General features: G+C 35.9%; 1 protein-coding gene across 2 annotated transcripts in view; it reads left to right on the plus strand.

The window, feature by feature from the left end:
• Positions 1-21822, plus strand: part of DNAJC15 (DnaJ heat shock protein family (Hsp40) member C15) — a 79081-nt gene that overhangs the window by 33132 nt on the left and 24127 nt on the right. For both annotated transcript variants that reach the window (XR_013355931.1, XM_077855553.1), the window contains exons 3-5: positions 737-810; positions 10036-10112; positions 20693-20763. Coding sequence is in view for 1 of the 2 variants with exons in the window: in XM_077855553.1 (XP_077711679.1) it covers positions 737-810; positions 10036-10112; positions 20693-20763 (222 nt within the window). In the remaining variant the exon portion in view is untranslated. The remainder of the gene's footprint in view (positions 1-736; positions 811-10035; positions 10113-20692; positions 20764-21822) is intronic.

Genomic DNA, 21822 nt, shown 5'->3' on the forward strand with positions numbered 1-21822 from the left:
AACTTTGGTGAATATTTCTTTTTTTTTCTTTTTTTTTTTAATTTTTATTTATTTATGATAGTCACAGAGAGAGAGAGAGAGAGAGAGAGAGGCAGAGACATAGGCAGAGGGAGAAGCAGGCTCCATGCACCGGGAGCCCGATGTGGGATTCGATCCCGGGTCTCCAGGATCCCGCCCTGGGCCAAAGGCAGGCACCAAACCGCTGCACCACCCAGGGATCCCTGGTGAATATTTCTTACATAATTGCTTTCTTACTTTAGAGGTCATGCCATTACTATTATCCCATGTTTTACAGATCATAAGTAGTATTTGTTTTCTATATATTTCAAAGTGATTATCACTGTGAAAACCAGTGCAAATAACCAGGTGTGTGAATATACTTACACAAAAGGACTTTATCTATAGTTTGTGGTAGAAAGAGTGCTAGGGTATTATTTTTTTGTTGCCTAGCATATTCTATGAAAGTAAGATATATAAACATTGACATTTTCTAATTTTATAATAATGAATTAGAACTTGATAAATTTAGTAACTATTTTACTGATGTTAAAATGAAATGCTTCTTCTATTTAATAAATTAGAAATTTGAAAAAATAGGACTTCCTGACAAATTTTGATATAGTTGTTGAAATAACATAGATAGAAGAAGCTATCAATAAATATTGTGGTTTGTACCTTGTGGGTATTGTATTTGATTATAGAAAATATATTTGCTTTTATTCCTGTTATTATTTAGGTCGCTATGCATTTCAGTTCTGGAAACCTCTAGAACAAGTAATCACAGAAATGACAAAGAAGATTTCTACTCCTGTGAGTTAAAGATGGCCTTAGTTAGAAGGCTCTTTTTAATTTTTGTTCATATGCCATTCTTGATAGTAATTTAGAAAATGTCTTGGATTTTCCAGCACTTGTAGTTTACTTTCTTTATTATATCCTAGGACAGTTTGTCCAATTTATTGATTTGTTTTAGTCTTGGTCACTTTATTTTTATTTCTAACCTTATTCCTGCTTTTGACATCTAATTACTATATTCTTTTTAGTAGTAATACACCGACCTTGAGGTAATTTCTCTTCCTTGTTTAATTAATATTAATTTATTCTTGTAGTGATTTTCTATACTAATCCCTGTGGTAAAAGCTGGGTATAGTTGAAGAACAAAACAGGCATTGTCCCTGCCCTGATGGAGCTTACCCAAGAGTTTATTTCATCCTAAAATTTGAAACTGACCCCCTTGTACCACCGTGTGGTCATCTCAAACATAAAATTATGAGATTCCAATCCTGAAATTCTATAGGGCTTACACATTAATCTATAGGCATTGTAGCTGCTATGCTGAGCTGAATATAAGTGAAGAATGAATGATAGTAGATATCTAAAAAGCTGCAGTGTAGTGAACTGGTTTGTACCACTAGACACAATGCAAAGAAAACTCACTGAAGCATTGCAGCATAAACATTGGCTTCTGGGAAATAGAAGCAGATATGGGATAGATCAACTTGTCTTGCAGCAATTTGAGAATGAATGGCTTGTTTTAGCAAAGGCATTACAGGCTTGTGAAGCTTAGTTAGCTATGAACAGTGACCATACTTTCAAAGGATGACATACTGACAAATAATTAAACTCAGGTTCAAAAGAACTGCAAGTGATTTTGCAGATATATATATATATATATATGTATGTCTATGATTAGAGGGAACATGTTTCTTTTTTCCCTCTGTTTACCTACTTATATTTTATTTTCTGCAGTATTACTAGGTATTTATTTATTTATTTATTTATTTATTTATTTATTTATTTTTACTAGGTATTTATTATTCATTTAGTAAATATTCATTAAGCTCCTACTACGTGACAGACAGTATTTTGGGGAGTGGGCTATAGACATGGACCATACAAAGACATTGGCCTTAAGAGTGTACATTTTAGTGGACACAGACAATTAACAAGTGACTAAGTAAAATACTTAATATGTAGAAATGTTGACTGTTTTTAAGAAAACTAAATCAAGGTAAGAGGTTCAAGAATAACAGCAGAGAGGAATCCATATTAGATGGGTTAGGGAAGGCCTCTCTGAGAAGGTGAGGGAGCAGACCAGGTAAATCTCTGAAGAAAGAGCTTTCTAGGCAGTGAGAACACTGCAAAGGTCCTGAGGTGGAAGTGATCTTTGCAGTGAGAATAACTCCAGAGGAATATGCAAAGAGAATAATGGCCTAGATCATCTAAGGCCCAACAAACTATGATAAAAACTGCAAATTTCACTTTGAGTATAACGGAAAGCTTTTGGAACGTTGTGAGCCCTGGGGCAGTGTGATTTGCATTTTAGATTATCACTCTGCCTGCTGCCTGGAGTGTAGACAAGAATGAGCCAGAGTGAAAGCTGTCAATCCCGTTAAGAGGGTATTGAGATAGTGCAAGTAATACATAATGTTGGCTTGAAATAAAGGAATGGAAACAGTGGCATAGTTCTTTAATGGATTGTTATTTATGTCTTTCCATATGTTTATAAATAATGAATGGAGAAAATTTCAGAAATTATTTCTCTTCTGTTAAGGTGATCTTCAGTAGATATATTTATATTGTAAATAAAAGACTCACAAGTTTTATAGAACTACATTATTTAACATTGTAAAGGAAGAGAGAACAAGAAAATGAGAAAATTTTCACCGCTCTGTGGAGCCTCACGGATAAGGTAGACGCATTTAAGAGGTTGTCACGGGTGCACGGAACTTGGCACCTGCATTTCTTAAGGAGACAGAAATGATGTATCCCTCTTTCCTTCTCCTCTGTGGGTCTGAGGTAAGGAGCAATTTTTGATAAATCTGGCCCTTTTTTCCCCTACAAAGTACTACTCCTGCAATTTGCAGTGAAAATATTTCTTAGAACATCTTTATCCTCATCGTCATCATCCTAATTATACCTCTGTGAAGATAAGAATGTCTTAAACAATTTTTAAGTATTAAAAAATCTAGGGAAACTGACAAATTAAATATATGCATACTTTCTCTTGGCACTAATGATTTCCAAGTGTCAAACTTCATAAAACACTGCATTTACAGAGTTTTAATCTTATAAATATGATTCATCATTAAACCAAATAGAGTTGCTAAAAAATGGGATTTATAATCATGTGCCACTAAATCTCTGTGACTCAAAGCCTGCAAGGTTCAGATTCCTATGGATTCTTTTTTAGATTTTTTTCTTGAGGTTTGCTTTCTCTGTGCTTTAACATCATCTTTTTCTTAAAACCCATCTTTGTTTTTTCATACTCGCCCTCCCCCCCATTTTTCTGGAATACTGCCTGGAGTAATTTTTTCATATGGAATGCATGGATGGTAAATGTTTTAAGTTCTTCTCTGCTAACAGTTTGCTTCTTTTGCTCTCACTGTTAATCATCAGTTAGCTGCTGGTTGAAATCTGGTGGAGCCAGTAGGAGAGGAGTACAGAAATCTCTGCTCAGGAGGCTCCTGGCTGTCTCAGTCAGTGGAGCCTGCTGCTTCTCTTGCTCTTGGGGTCGTGAATTTGAGCCCCACATTGAGGGTAGAGATTACTTAAAAAAAAATCTCTGCTCAGACTGAATGAACCTCAGTGCCCACATAAATTCTTTCCTGCATATTCTTAGCCGCATTTTCTGGTACACTCTCAGCCAGAATTTCTGATGTTCTTATTCTTACTCCTTTGTAAACAAGCAGCCTGTTTGGATTTTTGTCTTTGTTGTTTGTACTTTAGGCTTTTAGTTTTTTGGTGATTTTTGTTTTTAACTAGAAGTTTTTGGGGTTTTCTCTTTATTACTGATATTCTAAAATCTCACAGGTATTCTTAGTGTGACTTAAGTGAAAATTGTCTATTTTTGTTTTAGAAGATTCTCTCATACTTTATTTTTCCTTCCATTGTCTCTCCTCTGTTTCTGGAATTTTTATTAGAGACACATTGGACCTCTAAGTCTATCCTTCATGTCTCTGAACATTTTCTCTCTTATCTTTTTGCTTTACATTCCACAGTATTTCCAAAGCTTATTTTCCATATTACCTGATTATTTTTTAATAATGGCTATTCTGTTATTTAGTCCATCTGCTAAATTTTTTACATCAGTAATATTTTAATACCTGAAAATTTTCTTGTTTCTTTTTCATAGCAATTTACTCTTTGTGGATATAAGATACTAATTCAAATTTTGTCAAATCTTTTTCTGCTTCCTGATTTATCTCCCTCTTCCAAAAGCTAGGTGTTATTTGTTCATCTTTGTTCCACTTTTCCCCCATGATACTGGATTTGTTCAAATATCTGATAAGCCTTGGTTATTGGTTTATGTTTGTGAGAACTAAGTTGATTAATATAAGTGGCCTTCCTAAACAGTTTGGTAGACTTACTTCAGTAATTTAGTTGAATGGGACGGTTCATAGTGGGCTATGAATACAATGATAGGTTATGTCATCAGATATGTCTTCCAAAGCAAGGAGCACCCAGAGGCAGGCTTGGGACCTCTAGAGAGAGGTTGAGGAGAGATTGAGTACTATGTGTATTTTATTTCTTGGCACACTCTGTCCCTCCCTGGCCTTCTGGGTTCTGAAATGTGAGCTGCTATTTACTCCCCTTTGCTTCTCTCAGACCTACCACCTGCAATGAAATATATCCCAGGCATGCAATTGTCTTTCTTAGCCTGAGGGCAAAATGACAGGTGGCAGTCCCCTTAATTTCCTGAGAAGGCTTTTCTTTTTTCTTCTGGTGTTTGAGGCTACAGTGATTTTTCTGTATGTGCAGTCTTACATGTTTTCAACCTTCTAGTATTTAAAGTTTCTGACTTACTACTTTTCTCATTTCTTGTTTTTTTGGCCTATAATGGACTTTTCCTTTTAAAAATATCTCTCTTCTCATTTCAGAGATACTTTAGGAAGCAAAAGACCTTTTTATTTATTTTTTATTTTTTTTATTTTTTTAATTTTATTTATGATAGTCACAGAGAGAGAGAGAGAGAGAGAGGCAGAGACACAGGCAGAGGGAGAAGCAGGCTCCATGCACCGGGAGCCTGATGTGGGATTCGATCCCGGGTCTCCAGGATCGTGCCCTCGGCCAAAGGCAGGCGCCAAACCGCTGTGCCACCCAGGGATCCCCGCAAAAGACCTTTTTAATGCAATATTCTGTTTTAAACTTTTTTAGTTTTTTGCTTGATTTTTAGTATATTAAAAACTCAGCTAATGTTGACTATCCCTAATTTTTTTCCTGGGGGAAAAACTCAAGTCATTCATCTTCTTCTAAGGCTTTTCTTTTTCTTTTTTTTTTTTTTTAATTTATTTATGATAGTCACAGAGAGAGAGAGAGAGAGAGAGAGAGGGGGGCAGAGACACAGGCAGAGAGAGAAGCAGGCTCCATGCACCAGGAGCCTGACGTGGGATTCGATCCCGGGTCTCCAGGATCGCGCCCTGGGCCAAAGGCAGGCGCTAAACCGCTGCGCCACCCAGGGATCCCCGGCTTTTATTTTTCTATTTGTGAAAGTATCCTTTTATTTTATTACAATTTTTAAAAATTGCACTTCTTTTGTCTTACAGTTAAGTGATATTCAAGGAACCAACATAAATTAAAATCCTCTCTGTGGTTCTCTAAATAGATTATTGTAAATAATAGGAATTTATGATAAATGTATTTCTTCTCAAGATTATGGAATGATATAGTTCTTTGGTTGTCTGGGGTGTTTTGTATTTCAGGCTCTTGGCTGAGTAAATTATTTAATGAAGATTTTGTTTAACTTGATTCATTTCATATTTGATAATATATGGCACTATAGCATTTAATGCTAATTTTAGAAGGAAAATTATATTGAGGTATGTTGTTTATATATATACTTTATGAAAGAGTGATACAAAATAGTAATTTGTAAGGTTCAGGGTATATTTCAAATAGCAGCATAAAAGTAGTGGAATCATACTGTTTCTGTTCTTGGAAGGTCTTTTAGAAAAGTATAGCCATCCACTCTGATGGAGTTTTTCTTTTTTTTTTTTTTTTCAAACTTTTAAAAAAATTTTTATTTATTTATTTATGATAGTCACACACACACACACAGAGAGGCAGAGACATAGGCAGAGGTAGAAGCAGGCTCCATGCACCGGGAGCCCGACGTGGGATTCGATCCCGGGTCTCCAGGATCGCGCCCTGGGCCAAAGGCAGGCGCCAAACCGCTGCGCCACCCAGGGATCCCTGATGGAGTTTTTCTATGTTGTTCCTTCCAGTTATGCACAGATTAACTTACTCATAAGCAGGCCAGTGTTTTAGGATGTGAGCCTCATCCAGATGTGAAATTTTAAGTTCTGGGTCTCCTTTTCCACCTGGGCAAAACTAAAAGTAAATAATTGCTCAGATATAATACCTGCCCTTAGGGTTAATGAGCTTTGTGACTAGTGGGAGTGACACTTCATGAAACATCAATTTATCTGTTTATTCTGAAATTTTGGAGCTCCCTAAGGTAAATAAATACTGATAGAAATGTCAGGAAGTAAGTATGCATCTAGTACAAATTTTGATCTGCTGAGAGAAAGCTTAAAACCAGCAGTTATTCCTCTATTAAATCCCCTAGTCCTTTATATATTCTGTGTGTATGTGTGTGTGCACCCACACATGTCCAGGTTACTTTGTGTACTTAAATAATTTGATTCTTTTCCTCCTCTCACAAGTTGGAGAAGGGCATTGTTGTTAGTTTTCTTTCTAGATTGTAAATTACTCGAAACTTGAAATAGTATATCCTATTCCTCACAACACTGGTACATTGATAGATTAGCATCTATGCGATGAAGGACAAAACTTGACCTGTCTCACTGAAATGTTCCTGGCATGTAGTGGGTGCTGAAATGTTTGTTAAATGAATTAATTGCCAGGGATTTATTACGAAGTGGAAATTTATAACAAGTTGTTCAAAGACAACAGCTTATATAAATGACCAGATCTGGCTCATTTTTTAAATTCTAATGATTTCCTTTGTCTTTTATTTAGTTCTCCTTTTTAAAAAATTGTACAGGTAGCCTCTGTTGTTGAAAATTTAGAAAGTAAAAATAAACATAAAGAAGAAAAAAATATTCATAATGCTACCAACGAAAAATAATATTTTAGTATATATATATTTTCTGATTTTGTTTTATGTTTACATACGCTTATTTTTCCATACAAAAATAGGGGTTCATGTTTTAAAATCATGTATGCAGTGTAATCATTGATGTATTTTTTTTCCTTCTAAAAGTTGAATTCATGCATCCTGTTTCTCTGTTAAGAATTTCTATTTTTTTTTATATATATATTTTTAATATTTATTTATGATAGTCACACAGAGAGAGAGAGAGAGAGAGAGAGGCAGAGACACAGGCAGAGGGAGAAGCAGGCTCCATGCACCGGGAGCCCGACGTGGGATTCGATCCCGGGTCTCCAGGATCGCGCCCTGGGCCAAAGGCAGGCGCCAAACCGCTGCGCCACCCAGGGATCCCTCTGTTAAGAATTTCTAAAGCATTGTCTGTACTTGCTGTCTCCTGTTCCTTCCCTCCTGTACTCTCTTAAATCCACTCTAATCAGACTCTCACTCCTACTCCCTGCAGCTCTTGTCAAAGACTTTGACCTCTGATAAATTCAGCAATCAGTTCTCAGCTCACATCTGACTTAACCTATCAGAAGTGTTTGAAACTGTTTTTCCCTTCCTTACTTTTGGTGTCTGCTTTTCCTTTTGCCTCACTGCTGGGCCTCCTCAGTCTGCCTCCTGATTCCTCTCCATTTCTGGACCCCTTCAAACTTGCAGTCTCTAGGGCTCAGTCTTTGGACTTTTCTACTCTCACTCCTTAGGTAATCTCATTCAGTCTCATGGCTTTACAGACTGTATGTATACTCATGAGTCCCAAATGTTACCTCCAAGTCAGACTTCTCCATTTAGATATTTAACAGACATTTCAAACTTACTATATCCAAAACCAATTTCCTAATATTTATTACCCACAACAAATAACTGCTTCCACTCTTAAGTCATTAAAATGGCAGTTTGGCAGTTGAGGCAAAAAATCGTAAAGTCACTTGCAGTTTAAGTTCACCAGAACTGAGACAAAGCAGACAGGCAGAAATTAGCAAGCTGATGGTGTTAGGAGTTAGACAATTAAATAGTCAGAGCCAAGGTTCCTGACAAGAAAACAGGGTACGAGGACAGCTAAGACAAAACTGCATTAGCATCCTTCTTTTGCAGCTTAAATAGGACCATAGTAGTATCCTGTCTAGCAGCTTCTGCATAGGTGACTTTTGTAAAATATCCTGAGACAAAAACAACCATAAAACATTGGTCACTATCATTGGTTGAGGCAGTTAGTCTCTAATTGTCAGCCCCAAAAGATCACCAGTATATGAACAATAACTCAGTAGGTGGACGGGTGTGTGATCAAAGCCCTGATTGGCACACCTTAGCAGCCAATCCACAGGGGATGCATACTCAGGATGCTTAAGATAGTTTTACAAAAGAGCTCACAAGAATCCCTAGGTTTAAATGCCAGAACAGCAACCGTCTCTGGTGTGTCCGTGTCTCTGTCTGTCTGTCTGTCTGTCTGTCTCTCTCTCTCTCTCTCTCTCTCTCTCTCTCTCTCGGAGCTTTGTACTGTTGCTCAATAAACTTTGCCTTGCTGCCCCCCCCACACACACACTCTGTCTGGTTTACCTCTTTCTCCTTGGAAGCAGCATGACCAAGAACCGTGGGAAGTAAAGGAATAGAAATCTTGCAACAGTAGTTCATTAGGGAGTGCTCTTAGGGTCAACAGCTCCAGAAGGGAAGAGAAGGAAGAAGGACAGAGATGATTTAGTTTGCAGTACAGTCATAACAAAGGCCTCAGCCAACCTCATGCCAAGCTCTAAGACTCAGATGGCTCATTGTGGTTGTCCCAGGTTGGGGCAAGGAGCCATAAGGCTAAATGATACCTAACCTGATAAGTGAGTTATAGATATGAGGTCCAAGGACTGAGCTCTAGAGTACTACAATGTTTATATTCCTATATCAAACAGAAACTGCTCTGGGAAAGGGACCTGAATTTGAATTTCTCCAGCCAAGGCAATTCCTAAAGAATATGACAGCTTGAGTACTATCTATCAGTAACAGCCTCAGGATCTAAAAGGGAAGCTGAACAGTGTATAGTGGTGTTTACTATGTCAACTTTAATCCCTCTCTTTTCATACCCCTTATTTTATCTACCAAGAAAATGTTAGTTTTGCTTTCAGAATATATCTAGAATCTGATCACTTTTAAATTAGCTCTGCCATTACCACATTGGCCCATACCACCGTCATCTCTTGCCTAGATTATTGCTTTGTCCTCTTAACTAGTCTCCTGCTTCCCTCTTGCACCTTTCTATTCTCCACTTGGCATTTAGGGTAATCCTTTCAAAATAAAGTCAGATGACATTACCTCAGTGCTCTGGCTTCTACTGCTGCTGAGAATAGAATCCTAAATTATTTCAGTTGCTTACAGCCGTCTCCCCCATTACCCACCCACCCCAATCTGGCCCAGTTGCCTCTCTGATACTTCTGATACTACTTTCTTCCTTGCTCATGCCTTTCTAGCCACCTTTCAGTGATCTTGCAGTCGTTTTCTGGTCTTTTTGGCCTGCCTGTCTGCTAACTTGATATCCTCCCCACTTTGTCAGTTCCTTCTCTTCCTTCTCTATCAGGCAGTCCAGTAGGTAAAAAAGATGTGTGTCATACCAACATTCATGACTTATCAAGTTATCCAATGAGAAAATTACTGCAGAGCTTAGGAAAAGTTCAAGTCTTTGGCTTCTACTGATTTCTTTTATTCTGTTATATCTTAATGTAGAAAAATTAATGTATTTGAAGGTGGTAAAAATTGTTAATGTTTTTTAAATTCACCTTGGTCATAGTTTCTTATAAAGAATCATTGTTTAGTGCTCCCCCCCCCACACCGTTTCGAGTTGATTCTAGTAAAATACATTCCTCTTACTGCAGTTATGATGGGATTGAAGTCATGCCACCTCATACATGGAACTAATTATTTCATGCTCTTTCTTTCCTGTACAGAGCCTTTCATCCTACTATAAAGGAGGATTTGAACAGAAAATGAGTAGGCGAGAAGCTAGTCTTATTTTGGGTATAAGGTAGGTGTGCTGCATATGTATTATTTTGTTCTGTAGCCAAGCTTGTTTTGAAAAAAAAGAGAAAATATTACAGTAAAGTTATCCTTGTATTTTAAATTTTGAATAGGAGGCAGAGGAGAAAATACAAAATTTCTACATTTTAAAATCTCAAATCTAAGAGAATATCCTACTTCCCCTAAAAATATCAGACGTAGTTATGATGCATCTTTATTCCTTAATAAGGAAATCTGAGCTCTTATATTTGAATACTAGTTTCACAGCAGTTATCAAAATATCCCTTATTGTGACACTGAATTCTTTCTGGATTTAGTTTTATAATTTGATATCTGTCATTTTCCTGTTATAATATGGGATCTGTTTGACAATTCTACTTCCACAATTTGACATCCATCATATTTTATTATAATTGTTTCATCGTAGTATCTATTTATATTGTGTGATTTTGGTCAGTGTAGGAGGAAGTTAATGTTGTGTGATTGCTCTGTGATATTTTAACTTTCAATGTTAAGTGATGTCCCCTGCTATAGATTTGCTAGTCACTATATTCATTTGTTTACCTTATGTTCCCTTAGAACTCACTCAAATTTTTGTGGGGGTTGGTTACAGTATGTCATCTACAACAAATCTGTTGATTTAATCAATACAAGCAAAATAGATCATAAAGCCCTATGTTGTTACAGCCTTTTATTTTTTTAAAGACTTTATTTATTTGAGAGAGAGCAGGAGATAGAACGTGCGCACCCACACAAGCAGTGGTGAGGGGCAGAGGGAGCGGGAGAAGCAGGTTCCTCACTGAGCAGGGAGCCCAATGCAGGGCTAGATCCCAGGACCCTGGGATCCTGACCTGAGCTGAAGGCAAACGCTTAACCCACTGAGCCACCCAGGCACCCTGATACAGCCTTTTAAATCTCTTGTAGATTAGCAGATTTTTAAGGCCAAAAACATTTCATTATTTCTTTTGACTTAGCAAGAAAAACAAAGGGGTGGAGAGCAAGGGAAAGAGCTCAGTTCAGCTTGATGCTTTATTAAATAAGAGATGAAATATCTCACTGAGAAAAAGTTTTAGGTAGGGGAACCAAATTAGGAAGTTGATGGTATTACTGATTATTCTTTATTTTAATATTATTCAGGATGGCCATGTTTTTTTTACTTGAACTTTTATTGGGTCCCCTTACCATCCTATTCATAGTCTTGGAATGTGAATATGAAACTTAATACAAAATTGAATATAAAGGTTTTTGAGAATATCAGTTAACATCATCCAAGGCACTCCTGTTGTTAAGACAGATAAATAGGACTTGAGATTTATGATTATACAGGTTTATCCTTTTGAACTAGAAGCTGTATAAAATTTCACAAGGATAATTTGCTGTGTTAAGAGTATATACTCTAGGGGCACTTGGGTGGCTCAGTGGTTGAGCATCTGCCTTCAGCTCAGGTCGTGATCCCAGGGTTCTGGGATTGAGTTCCGCACCAGGCTTCCCACAGGGAGCTTCCTTCACCCACTGTCTGTGTCTTTGCCTATCTTTCTGTGTGTTTCATGAATAGATAAATAAAATCTTTTTAAAAACATATATACTCTAATAACAGGTGAGTCTGAGCATGAATACCAGTTTTACCATTTACTAGCTGTGTGACTTCAATGTCGTCATTTATAAAATAGAGATAATGTTAGTTTCTATTGTCTAGGGTTGTTGTGAAGACTTAATACATAGATAATTCTTAATATATAAACATGGCACTTAGTAACTACTCAACAAATACCAGCTGAGGAAAATGGATCCTTATTCTGGTTCTGTCACTGAAGCACTGCATTGTATGACCCAGGTCAAGTTATTTTTAGCTCTTCTACCCTTCAGTTTCTTAAGTTTTGAATAGAATTAATAATATTTAGCCTTGTTGAAATAATATAAAATAATAGGATGATATTTTATATAAAAGTGCCTATCAAATAACAAGCACTAAATAAATCTTGGCTCCTCTTTTTTCCCATCTGTATCACAAATGCAGAAGCTAAATATTTGCCCTTAACACATTAAATAGAAAGGTAAACCTTATTTGCTTTCTTTTAGCCCTTTCTTTCAGTCAAGTAGTGTTGATTTTGAAAAGATTCTTTAAGATGTGAATATATTGCTGTGGCTCCATTCTCTGTATTCAATGAATCTAAACTATTTAGATTATATAACAAGTAGGTAAAGACAAAATGGAGCTGACTCTTGATAACCTATTAAGAATATTTTAATATTCTATGTGCCATTCTTACATATTTCATGAAGCCTAAAATAATTTACTGAGCTGCTCAGGAAAATTATTATTATACCTGCTACTTTCCGAAATGATACACATTGTGATTTTTATACTTTCTGGAAACTTCTGTGGAACTTTGTTAAGCTAAATGTTATTTAGCTTAGTAGTAAAAGACCAGTAGTAAAAACAATGAAACCAAAACTGTTCCATTTACCACAGGATTAGAGAATACTCAGTTCTGTGTACCCCCTTCTCCAGTCGGATCCATTCCAGGGAACATGGTTTATATTCCTTGATCCAGGCAATGTGATATTTAAAATTATACTTTCAATTTCATGGTAAAATTGTACTAGAGATACATCACGCTTTATTCAATTTTTATACTATGTTTAAGAACTAGGATTCTCCCATCTTGTTTAATCTTTAGAACAACAAATAAATGCATTAAAATGTATTAAGTTTCTAGAGACTTAATAGAGCAGTAAGGAAAGGGGAACTCTGCAGGCACACAAGAATACTTCTTTCAACCCCAAAGCTCACCACCAGGAGTCATAATTATTATCTTAAAGGCAGAATATTTTGAATGGCCATCTTTGTACATAAAACTCTCCTTGCATCTCTTACTTCCTTCAGTCTATCCAGTTTGGCAGTTGGCAGACCGCACTGTACATAATGCTTTATGGACTTCTGTGTGCAAAACCGTGTGTACTGTTTTTTATAGGCATTGTGAGTGATTATCAAGGATAATTTAGCAGGTTTAATTATCAAGGTTAATACTTCAGATTTTGTCCTACGTGCTAAATTAAAGTTTAATATCCAGAATAAGATATAACTTACCATGTAAACTCCCCCTCAGAACCCATAGAATGAAAAATTAGATTTTACTGAATTTATCATCTTCATTATATAGTGGTCCACATTTGATTTGCTTTATGAAATGTTTTTAAAGCTCCTCTTTGTCTACTTTAACATTTCCTGCAATACAATAATCCCTTATAGTGTCAGTATTTACTAATAAAGAGCCATTATTCTTTGAAGGAATTTACCTTTTTTATAGCCATTTTCTTTTTGGAGGTCTGTATAAAATGCATTAAGCACCTATAGCGTATTCAATACTAGATACTATTTTAAGATGCAAATCATAGCTTCTGCTCTTTAGTTTGGTATCTATCTGAGGAGACATGTCAAATATCTATAAGACAACTAGAAAACATAACCAGTAAAGGAAAGCAGTACTATAAAGCACCACGAAAGAGAATGATAAATGTAGATTGGCTACTGGAAACTAAACATTGGAATTAAAAAAAAAAAATAATGTGTTTTTCATTTTTTAATAGGCAGTTAAACAATAAAGTGGTCATAGCCCTGGTGCAATGTTTAATGACTTATTTTTCAAAACTTAGTAGTCTTTAGAATCAGACAAGGTCTTGATTATCTATTTGAGATGTATCTGCAAACCAAAGAGTAAGTTTGAAATGGTCCTGCAACGGACTTTCATCAACAGTGAAAAGGAAATATCCTAATAATCCTTACACTAAAAGACTTCTCTATTATTTACATTTTTTTATTTAAAAATTTTTCCTTTAGTTTTATTGAGATATAATTGACATGTAACATTGTATATTAGTTTAAGATGTATAACACATTGATTTGATATAATATATATATTGCAAAATGTTTATCACAATAACTTTGGTTAACATCCTTCACCTTGGGCAGCCCAGGTGGCTCAGCAATTTAACGCCTGCCTTCAGCCCAGGGCATGTTCCTGGAGACCCAGGATCGAGTCCCACGTCAGGCTCCCTGCATGGAGCCTGCTGCTCTCTCTGCCTGCTTCTCCCTCTGCCTGTGTCTCTGCCTCTCTCTCTCTCTCTCTCTCTCTCTCTCTGTGTGTCTCTCATGAATAAAAAAATAAAATCTTAAAAAAAAAAATCCTTCATCTCACATAGTTACAGACTTATTTTTTCTTGTGATGAGAACTTTTAAGGTCTACCTTTTTTTTTTTTTTTTAGCAACTTTCAAATATAAAATACAACATTGTTAAATGTAGTCACTATGCTGTACATTCCATCCCCAGGACTTACTAATCTTATAACTGTAAGTTGGACCTTTTGACTGCCTTCACCTATTTCCCTCACCCTCCTATTCTTGTCTTTGGCAACCACCAAACTGTTCTCTGTTTCTGTGAGTTTGGCTTTTTCAGATTCCACATATAAATGAGACCATACAGTATTTGTCTTTCTCTCCAACTTATTTCACTTAGTATAATGCTGTCAAGGTCCATTCATGCTGTCAACAAATAGCAAGACTTTCTTCTTTTTTATGACTGAAAAATATTCTGGGAGGTGTGTGTGTCACATTCTTTGATCCATTCATCCGTTGATGGACACAGGTTGTTTCTGTGTCTGGCTATTGTAAATAATCCTGCAGTGAACATGCAAGTGCAGATACCTCTTTGAAACATTGATTTTATTTCCTTCAGATATATACCCAGAAGTGGAATTGCCAGATAATATGGTAGTTCTATTTTTAATTTTTTCAGAACCTCTATACTGTTCCATAGTAGCTGTACCAGTTTACATTTCAACAAATAGTGTACAAAAGTTAACTCTGCATCTTTCTAACACTTGTTTATTTTTTGTCTTTTTAATGACAGTCATTCTGCAGGCTGTGATGTGATATCTCATTGTTTTGATTTGCATTTCCCTGATGATTAGTGATGCAGATCACCTCATTTACCTGTTTACCATTTTATGTTTTTGGGAACAGATCTAGTCAGATCCATCACTCTTTTTAAAATCCTATCTGTCTGTCTGTCTATGTATCTAGCTGTGTTATACTGTTGAATTGGTAGGAGTTTTTTTTTTTTTTTTTTATGATAGTCACAGAGAGAGAGAGAGGCAGAGACACAGGCAGAGGGAGCAGCAGGCTCCATGCACCGAGAGCCCGATGTGGGATTCGATCCCGGGTCTCCAGGATCGCGCCCTGGGCCAAAGGCAGGCGCTAACCCGCTGCGCCACCCAGGGATCCCCGGTAGGAGTTTGAAATATATCTTATCCAATATATAATTTGCAAATATTTTCTCCCTATTCCATAGGTTGCTTTTTTCATTTTATTGATGGTTTTTCTTGCTGTGTAGAAACTTTTTAAAGTTTGGTATAATCCCACTTGTTTAATTTTGTTTTGTTGCCTTTGCTTTGATTTCATATTTAAAAAATTACTGCAAACCCTGATGTCAAGGAGCTTGCCCCCTGTATTTTCTTTAGGAGTGTTATGGTTTCAGGTCTTTATTAATTAGTTCAAGGGTTTAATCCATTTTGAGTTGATTTTTTGCCTATGATGTAAGATAAGGGTCCAGTTTCATTCCTTTGCATGTGGCTGTCCAGGGTTCCCAATACCATTTATTGAAGAGACTATCTTTTACTCGTTTTATATTTTTGGCACCTTTGTCGTAAATTAATTGACCATATATGAATGGGTTTGTTTCTGGGTTCTCTGTTCCATTGATCTATGTGTCTGTTTTTAACATAATACCATACTATTTTGCTTATTATAGCTTTGTAATATAGTTTGAATTTAGGAAGCGTGATGCTTCCAGCTTTGTTCTTTCCCAAGATTGGTTTGGCTATTTGGAGTCTTTGTGGTTCCATACAAATTTTAAGATTGTTCCATTTTTGTGAAAAATGCTTTGGAATTTTAATAGGGGTTTCATTGGATCTGTAGATTGCTTTGAGTAGTATGGACATTTTAACAGAATTAATTCTCCCAATTCATGACCATAGGATATCTTTCTGTGTATTGGTGTTTTTAATTTCTTTCATCAATGCTTTATAGTTTTCAGTATACAGGTCTTTAACCTCCTTGATTAAATTTATTCCTAGATATTTTATTCTTTTTGCTGCAATTGTAAATGGTATTGTTTTCTTACTTTCTCTTTCTGATAGTTTGTTATTAGTGTATAGAAGGGTAACAGATTTTTGTATATTGATTTTGTATCCTCAAACTTTACTTAATTTGTTAATTAGTTCTAACAGTTTCAGGGTTTTCTTTATGTAATATGTCATCTGCAGTTTTACTTCTTCATTTTTCATTTTGATGCCCTTCATTTCCTTTCCTTACCTAATTGCTCTGGCCATGACTTCTGGTACTATGTTGGATAAAAGTGGTGAGAGTGGAAAACCTTGCTTTGTATCTGATCTAAGAAGAAAAATTTGGAGCTTTTCACCACTGAGTATGATATTTGCTATGCATTTGTCATATGGCCTTTATCATGTTGAGGTATGTTCCCTCTATACTAACTGTGTTGAGAGTTTTGTCATGAGTAAGTATTGAATTTTGTCAATTGGTCTGTTCTATTTCTTTGGAATATCATATGATTTTTATCCTTTATTTTGTTTCACATTTATGATGTTTCACATTGATTTGTGAGTGTTGTACCACTTTTTTTATCCCTAGAATAAATCCTACTTGTTCATAATATATAATTGTTCATAATATATGATTCTTTTAATGTTTTGTTGAATTTGGTTTGCTAATATTTTGCTGGGGAGTTTCGCATCTATGTTCATCAGGGATGTTGGCCTGTAATTTTCTTTTCTTATAGTGTTCTTCAGGATAATGCTGGCTTCATAAAATGAGTGTTTCTATTTTTTGGAAAAGTTTGAGGGGAACTGGTATTCTTTAAATGTTGGGTAGGTTTCAGTAAAGCTCTCTGTCCTGGGCTTTTCTTCGTTGGGAGGTTTTTGTTTAGTGATTCAGTCTCATTGTTAATAATTGGTCTGTTCAGATTTTCTATTTCTTCCTCATTCAATCTTGGTAGGTTGTATGTTTCTCAAATTTATTTCTTTTACATTGTCCATTTTGTTGGTGTATAATTGTTGATAGTAGTTTCTTAGGATCCTTCTACATTGTCCATTTTGTTGGTGTGTAATTGTTGGTAGTAGTCTCTTAGGATCCTTTGTCTTTCTATCGCATCAGTTGTAATGTCTTTTCTTTCATTTCTGATTTATTTTATTTTATTTAATTATTCATGAGAGACACAGAGAGAGAGAGGCAGAGACATAGGCAGAGGGAGAAGCAGGCTCCCTGTGGGGAGCCTGATGTGGGACTCCATCCCAGGACCCCAGGGTCACCACCTGAGCCCAAGACAGCTGCTCAACCACTGAGCCCTCCCAGCCCCACCCCAGGTGCCCCTCATTTCTGATTTTATTTGAGTCTTCTCTCCTATTTTTATGGTGGGTCTAGCGAATGGTTTGTGTATTTTGCTTACCTTAAAAAAAAAAACAAAACAATTCTTAGTCTCTGTTTCATTTATTTTTACTCTGGATCTTTGTTATTTCTTTGTTATTTCTTTCCTTCAACTAACTTTGTTCTTAGTTTTTCCTTTTATTTTTTTTTTTAAATTCTATGAGGTATAAATGAGGTTGTTTATTTGAGCTCTTTCTTTTTTATTTATTTATTTTTATTTTTATTTTTTTAAAGTTTTATTTATTTATGATAGTCACACAGAGAGAGAGAGAGGCAGAGACATAGGCAGAGGGAGAAGCAGGCTCCATGCACCGGGAGCCTGACGTGGGATTCGATCCCGGGTCTCCAGGATCGCGCCCTGGGCCAAAGGCAGGCACCAAACCGCTGCGCCACCCAGGGATCCCCTCTTTCTTTTTTAATATAGACATTTATACAATAAACTTTCGTCTTAGAACTGCTTTTGCTGTATCCTATAAATTTGTGTTAGATTTTCATTTGCATTTGTCTCAAGATATTTTTTCTCTTTTCATTTTGTCTTTGACTCAAGACATTTTTTTTATTTATGGAAAAATATTTTATATGCATATTCAGCAATTGATAGTGTGTTTTAACATGCTGGTGATCTGTTATTTGACCTCAAAAGATTAGAAGTATAAGTAACTGTCAAGGAATAGTTAGACTGGAACAATGGCAGAATCAAGGGTTGACAGCTAATAGCAAGGGAGGCAGTGCTAAAAACAGAGGACTTAAATGGAAAGTATTCTCGGACTCCTTAAGACAAGGGAGAGCAAATCTCTGCAGACCTTAAGAATTTCTTTACACTTAATTTATACTCAGGTTAATGCTTTTGAGTTACTCAGGAAACATTGAATTAGGTTAATTATACTTCATTTTTAAAAGTAGGAAATATGTAATATATTTTCATAATCATCCTTTATCTTAATAATAATAATTAAGGATTAGTTATTTTTGAGCACTTGAACACTGACTCTATGCTAGGTTATGCTAATAATGATCCTAGGAGGTAGTTTAGTATGTCTATTTTACTTATGAGAAAATTTTTAGTCAGAGAGTTTAAGTGAGCAAGACAGTTTTGTAGCTAATGAATGGTGGAATCAGGATGTTGAACCTATGTCTGAATATCTCTAAAAGTATCTGCTTTTAGCCAATACAGTGTGATTCATTCATACAAATTAAATTACTTTAAGCTTTACAATGACGACTCTGTACTTTAAGTCAGATGCTGTTATCCCCATTTGAGACCCAGAAAAGTTAAGTACTTAGATAAGATAGTATAGCTATTAATTAGCAATATCAGAATTTAGTTGTTGTTAAGTGTCAATTTTGTTTCCTTGCCTGGAAAATGTATTAGTGAGAAACATTTTCAATACTGGATAAACTAGTTTTACTGAAATCATTTTAGGTTTATTTAACTTTCTCATTTTTTGTTTATTGCAAAGGTTCTAACAGCGAGGTTTTTCCCATAGGTTTCTCACAAGCTAAATAAGTTATGAGCTATGAAGAGTTTTGAGATGCTCTGTTGAAACATAATAATAGTAAAAGCTAACTATTTTGGAGCACTTGCTACATGTCAGACACTATTCTAATACTTTCACCCTTACAGTCACTCTATGAGGAATTTGTTGTTCCTAGCCCTGTTTTTACAATGAGGAAACTGAAGTGTAGAGAGGTTAAATAATTTGGCCAAATTTACTTCATCCTAAATAGCAATGGGAATGAAATCTGGCTCTGAAGTCTAGATGCTTGTCTGTTATACTACATAAACTACCTTCCCCCCAAATAACTTGAAGCATAGGTTTTCAAACTCAGTATAGTCTATAGACTATGACTCTCCTACCCTATATATTGTGTTTTAATTAATTAATTAATTTAATAAATTTATTTTTTATTGGTGTTCAATTTACCAACATACAGAATAACACTCAGTGCTCATCCCGTCAAGTGCCCCCCTCAGTGCCCATCATCCATTCACCCCCACCCCCCGCCCTCCTCCCCTTCCACCACTCCCAGTTCGTTTCCCAGAGTTAGGAGTCTCTCATGTTCTGTCTCCCTTTCTGATATTTCCCACACATTTCTTCTCCCTTCCCTTATATTCCCTTTCACTATTATTTATATTCCCCAAATGAATGAGAACATACACTGTTTGTCCTTCTCCGATTGACTTATTTCACTCAGCAGAATACCCTCCAGTTCCATCCACGTTGAAGCAAATGGTGGGTATTTGTTGTTTCTAATGGCTGAGTAATATTCCATTGTATACATAAACCACATCTTCTTTATCCATTCATCTTTCGATGGACACCGAGGCTCCTTCCACAGTTTGGCTATTGTGGACATTGCTGCTAGAAACATCGGGGTGCAGGTGTCCTGGCGTTTCATTGCATCTGTGTCTTTGGGGTAAATCCCCAACAGTGCAATTGCTGGGTCGTAGGGCAGGTCTATTTTTAACTCTTTGAGGAACTTCCACGCAGTTTTTCAGAGTGGCTGCACCAGTTCACATTCCCACCAACAGTGCAAGAGGGTTCCCTTTTCTCTGCATCCTCTCCAACATTTGTGGTTTCCTGCCTTGTTAATTTTCCCCATTCTCACTGGTGTGAGGTGGTATCTCACTGTGGTTTTATTTATTTATTTTTAAAGATTTATTTATTTGAAAGAGAGAGAGAGTATGAATGGGAGGGGCAGAGGGAGAGAGAAACTCAAGCAGATTCCAGGCTGAGCGTAGAGACCAACTTGGAGCTCTATCTTGTGACCCTGAGATCACGACCTGATCTGAAACCAGGAGTGGGTTGCTGACTGTGCCACTCAGGTGCCCCTATTGCGTTTTATTTTTTAAATTGATTGAAAATAGAGACTGGCGTTACAAAGGAAGAAAAATACATGTAACACTGAATCCACAGTTTATTTTGATGGTTAGTAAAATTAACTGACAAGCTGTAATTTCATATTTATCCACAAGATGGTGAAATTCTCATTAGTTTTTAATTCCTTGAAACCCATATAAACTTTTAATTTATAATCTGCATTTGACACTATTTATTATAAGCACTTTAATTTTCTTTTTACAGCCCATCTGCTGGCAAGGCTAAGATTAGAACAGCTCATAGGAGAATTATGATTTTGAATCATCCAGATAAAGGTAGGTAAAATTCCTATTTTTCATAATATGTGGATCTGTGTCGGCTCTGAATTCTTTTCAGTTACTTAAACTCATTATAAGTGGTATATATAAGTGATACGTATATAGTTGAAATGGAAGTTTATGTGCCATGCGTATTGTGATTTTTCTTATAAATAAATAAGCTTTTGGATTAGAGTTCAGTAACCCACAGAAGTGGTAGATTTATATTATCAGCTTTCAAGAACTTAGTTACTGATTTTTATATATGAGTACCTAGCCTCTGTTTGAAGCTCTTAGCATTTTGATTGGGAAAGAGAAGACATGAGTTGTGGACTCTGTAAACTGATACGGGCATCATGAATTATGTTTGTTTAACCTTAAACATAAAAGCATAAGATTTAGAGGATATCTTCTAAATCTCTGTAATATGTCATAGATAATTCTGAATTTCTTAATTTTATTCTGGAAGGCTCTGAGGCTGAGCCATTTGTTTTTAACTGGCCAGGTTTTTAATGTAAATTTATCTTACAGAAAGACAATTATTATAACTTTAACTACACTACAGCTGCTTGAGAGAGAAAGCCCATATGTTCATTACTGTTTCTTTTCTAAAATAACAGATGGTAGAAAGTTGCACTGTATTTCAGAAGTCAAGGGTGGAGTGGGGGAGGAGAGTGAAGGGTTTTTTGGATTCTTATTTACAGACTTTCAGTTTTCTTGTTATTTTGAAAAAAATTAAAAACAAATTTTGGATTTGTACACATCCTAAGTGACACCAAAGTAGGGCATTCTTTTTCAGTTTTTTCATTTAAGTATGTACTATAAAAATTCTTTTCACTAAACATCATCTTTGGGTTTTTTTTTATTTGCTGTTCTTTAGTGTGAATAAACAAGAGAATAAACTTTGAAAAAAGGTTTTGCTTAAAATTTCTAAATAGCTTCAACAGTTACTAAGAGATCCACTCAACTAATTTACTTTGCATTGTGGGCTTTCAGAGTAATTGACTCAGAAAGAAATGTGTTTAAAGTGCCTCCTTGAAGCCCTCTGCCTCCTACTAAACATCCTTTGTCCCTTCC

Source organism: Canis aureus, chromosome 17 (assembly GCF_053574225.1).
Source record: "Canis aureus isolate CA01 chromosome 17, VMU_Caureus_v.1.0, whole genome shotgun sequence".
NCBI classification, from domain to species: Eukaryota; Metazoa; Chordata; class Mammalia; order Carnivora; family Canidae; genus Canis; species Canis aureus.